Below are 3,897 nucleotides of genomic sequence, written 5' to 3'. Positions count from 1 at the left end.
TTGATGGAAGGGGCGAGGACAGTAATTCTCATCTGGAGGCCAGAGCACGGCAATCACTCCAGGACGCTGGCAAACTCCACCTTTTCCTGTAAACGTCCCTCTCGTGTTGCAGTTCACCACCCTGCTCCCCAGTGAGAAAAGGGGCCCCGGATCCGCTGTCCTGGCTGCCGATCCTCTGGCTCCATCCTGCTCTTTCCTTCTGTTCACAGCATCTGCAGTGCTGGGACCGCACGTGGCCACGGACCCGGAGGCCTCCATGTCTTCTTTCTCGGCACAGCCCTTTCCCCCAGCTGCTGCTGGCCCCTCGCGCTGGTCACCCTGGGGGCGGCACTCGCCGCCCCACGTGACCCCGCCATTCCCTCCTGGCAGCCCCGCGGTGCTGCCCACTTTCCCCAGGACACCGTTGGTGGCAGGAGATGGCGGCCATGGCTCAGTGGGGACCGTGGCTTGCAATGTCATCGTGCAGGTCAGGTCAGAGCGGGGGCCCGCAGAGTCCCCCCAGACTCCGACCATCGTCCTGACCCAGGCCCCCGCTCACTGGAGTGCTCCAGGGTCCCTCTGTGGGGGTGCTGGGTGTCCCGCACCCCTGTTCCTGGCGACCTCAGCAGTGGAGACCAGTATGTCCACCCCGGCCGTCGGGGGCACCTGGGCCGGCAAGGGAGGCTCCACCCCAGGCGTTCGACCTCAGGCTCCACCGCGTGCGGTCCTGCTGAGCCCCATCGTGCCCCTGGTGACCGTCGGGCAACAGCCCCACGCAGCTCCCTGGCGGGGCAGCCCGGCCGGCGGCCCCACCAAGGCCGCGCCCGAGGACTGCTGCAGCCCCAGGAGTGTGTACGAGAACTTCCGGCGCTGGCAGCGCTTCAAGGACCTGGCCCGCAGTTACCTCCCGCAGAGCCCAGACACGGAGGCCCTCTCCTGCTTCCTCATGTGAGTGGCCTCAGCCCCACGGCCCTGGCCAGGCCTCTGGGATGGACCCGGGGGAGGGGGAGTGTCGGGTGCGGAGAGGAGGCTGTGAGCAGGTCCCCGCTCTGGGAACGCACCTCTGGTGCAGGGCCTCTGGGGTCCCCCGGGGACACGGGGTGACGGGCCTCCCGCTGGGGACCGGCTCGTTGCCTGGCCCGTCGTAGTCAGCATGATTATTATGGAATGCAGGCTCCTGGGGGAAAGAGCTCCCTGATCCAGGTGCCGGTGGGTGGTCGGCCTGGAGCCCAGGGCCCGGGGCTGCACAGCGTGACGCAGGGACAGTGGTCGCCTGGAGGGCTGGTTTGCACAGCCAGACACCACGTGTCACCTGCCAGCACTCGGTCATGCTGGGCGGGGGACGCGTGCTCACTCCACATGTGGGGGTGGGGCAGCGTGGGGCCACCAGGCCGCAGTCGCCTGACCCCGCGGGCTTACAGCCCAGTGCTTCGGTCCCTGGCCCGCCTGAAGCCCACCATGACGCTGGAGGAGGGAGTGTGGAGGGCCGTGCTCGAGTGGCAGCACAGAAGCAACTTTGACCGGGTCATCTACTATGAGATGGCAGGAAAGTGAGTCAGGGTCCCGGTCGCAGGCTGGTGGGCGTGAGGCCGGGCTGAGCACAGGGCGGGCCGTGCAGGTGCTTGTCCCACAGGGTCCTCCTCACCTCCCTGCCTGGGGCTTCAACCCCACTCTGATCGACACCCACCCCGGCCTCCACGTTAAGCTCTCAGCTTCCAGGGGGCTGGTGAACCTGTGACCCTGGGGAGGTGGGACCCTCTCTGTGGGTGGGGGCGCTGGGCCAGATCAGCCAGCCTGCTGCCTCCTGGGGTCCAGGGCCATGGCTGCCCCTCCCGGTCACTGCCCCTGCCAGTCCCTCCACCGGCCCCTCCGTTGCTGGGCTCCACGGCCTGGCCAATCCTCAGTGTGGCCTGGGTCTCCTCACCCCCAGGTTCATGGAGTTTGAGGCTGAGGAGGAGATGCAGATTCAGAAGTTGCAGTGGGTGAGGGAGACCCAAGGCCCGCCTCCTCCGGCCCCACCCAAGCCTGAACCACGGGGGCTCCCAGCCCCGGAGGGGGGCCCGCAGCCAGGTATGACACCCTCATTCCCGAGGGAGCTGGTGCCTGAAGGCAGCGGGGCCTGAGGAAGGCTGCTGTGTCCACGTCCCGTCTTCTCCTTCCCACGAGCTGTGGTCTTTCAACCAGCCCAGCCACAGAGAGCCTGGGTTCTCTGCTGCCCTTTGTCACCGGGGGGCATTGACCTGGTCAGCCTGGTGACTACTCTCCCACCTCCCCATCAAAGGACCCAACACAAACTCTGCCTGGGGAGCAGGCCGTGTGGGGAGACCCTTGGGGAGTCGGTGCGTCCTCCACTGCTCGCACGAGACCCTATTAGATGCTCCTCTCCTCAGCTCCCCTCGCCCAGCTGCCTAGGCTTCAGGTGGCCCTGACCCAGCCCCTACTGACATCAGTGTCCCCTAAAACCTGCCCTCTTGACACGCAGCTGGAGCCCCCCTCACCCCCCTCTCCATCCCGCTCTGCCTCAGCGTGCATTCCCAGGAAGGCTGGCTCCAGGCCCCAGCCAGCCTGCCTGCGGCCACACAGGCCCCCGCGGGCCCAGAGCCAGGCACCCAAGGAGATCCCCCCTGAGGCTGTGAGAGAGTACGTGGACATCATGGAGGGGCTGCTGGGGCCCGCCCACTCGGCCCCAGGGCCGCCCGCGCCCGCGGGTGAATGGGGAGAGGATGGAAAGGAGCCCCAGCAGGACGGAGCGACCTACCCGGACCCGGGTCTCCTCAGCTACATTGACCAGCTGTGTTCCCAGGAAGGCTTCATCACCAAGGTGGGCTGGCCCGGAGCCTGGCGTCTAGAACATTCCAGGGACTGTGACTTCAACACCCAGAGTGGGACTGTGCCCAGGCCTTTGGGATCAAGCTCTGTTCCTCGCTCCTATGCTGTGTGTGTGCAGGCATGAGCGTGTATTTGTGTACAGGTGCGTACGTGTACCTGTACGTGCACGTGTGTCTCGTTTTGTGCGTGTGCATGTGTGCCTGTGTGCACATGTGTGTACTTGTGTGCGTGTGCATATGTGCCTGTGTGTACACGTGTGTACTTGTGTGCATGTGTGCACTTGTGTGTGAGTGTATGTGTGCTTGTTTGCATGGGAATGCATGTATGTGTTTGTGCCTTTAGTAGTGTGTGCATGTGTGAACTTGTATGCATTCATGTCGGTGTACTTGTGTGCATGTGCAAATGTGCGTGTGTGTGAGAGCCTTGTGGGGTTGTCCGTGTGTATGTGTACATGCGTGCCTCTGTGTGTGCATATGTATGCGTGAATATGTTTGTTTGCCATTGTGCGTGCTTCTGTGTCTGTGTGTGTGCACATATGTGTTTGGGGTGTGTGTGTGAATATGCACTTGTGTGGGTTTGTACGTGCGTATGCATGTATAGGCTTTGTCTCTCTTCGTGTTTGCGTGTGTGAAGTTGTTGTCTGCGTGTGTGCCTGTCTGTGTGTGTGTGTGTGTGCACATGCCTGTATGCATGTGTGTGTGTGTGCCCGTCTGTGTGTGTGTAACCAGTGACCGTGATGGTTAAAACATCCTGCCTTGTGCAGAAGGCTGGGTGGGTCTTCACTTTTCCACTTCCCCTCCAGGCCCTCCCGGGCCCCAGGCTGCTCCCTGCCAAGGTTGCCCGCAGCCTGTTCCTTCTGTCCCAGGTGGAGGCAGTCATCCACCCGCGATTCCTGGCAGAACTGCTTTCCTCGGACCCACAGCTGGATCTTTCGGGCCTCGCTGAGAAATTGGAGCTGGAGGAAGGACTCACCCTTGCAGAGGTGAGCCAGGGGAGGGAGGGGGCCCAGGTGAGCCAGGGGAGGGAGGGGACCCAGGTGAGCCAGGGGTGGGAGGGGACCCAGGTGAGCCAGGGGTGGGAGGGGGCGCA

The 3,897-nt window shown here is 63.9% G+C and overlaps 1 protein-coding gene across 1 annotated transcript in view; it reads left to right on the top strand.

Annotated features, from left to right (window-relative positions):
• Positions 1-112: 112 nt before the first annotated feature.
• Positions 113-3,897, top strand: part of LOC120227520 (NUT family member 2G-like) — a gene marked incomplete at its 5' end in the record, with an annotated part of 6,301 nt that continues 2,516 nt past the window's right edge. The window contains 5 exons of the mRNA XM_039225618.1: positions 113-927; positions 1,401-1,529; positions 1,910-2,049; positions 2,505-2,800; positions 3,674-3,790. Coding sequence (XP_039081549.1) covers positions 113-927; positions 1,401-1,529; positions 1,910-2,049; positions 2,505-2,800; positions 3,674-3,790 — 1,497 coding nt within the window. The remainder of the gene's footprint in view (positions 928-1,400; positions 1,530-1,909; positions 2,050-2,504; positions 2,801-3,673; positions 3,791-3,897) is intronic.

This window comes from Hyaena hyaena, unplaced genomic scaffold (genome assembly GCF_003009895.1).
Source record: "Hyaena hyaena isolate Hyena2069 unplaced genomic scaffold, ASM300989v1 scaffold_2437, whole genome shotgun sequence".
In the NCBI taxonomy this organism is placed as follows: Eukaryota; Metazoa; Chordata; class Mammalia; order Carnivora; family Hyaenidae; genus Hyaena; species Hyaena hyaena.
The sequence above is the reverse complement of the archived record's forward strand: the minus strand, read 5'-3'. Positions and strand labels throughout refer to the sequence as shown.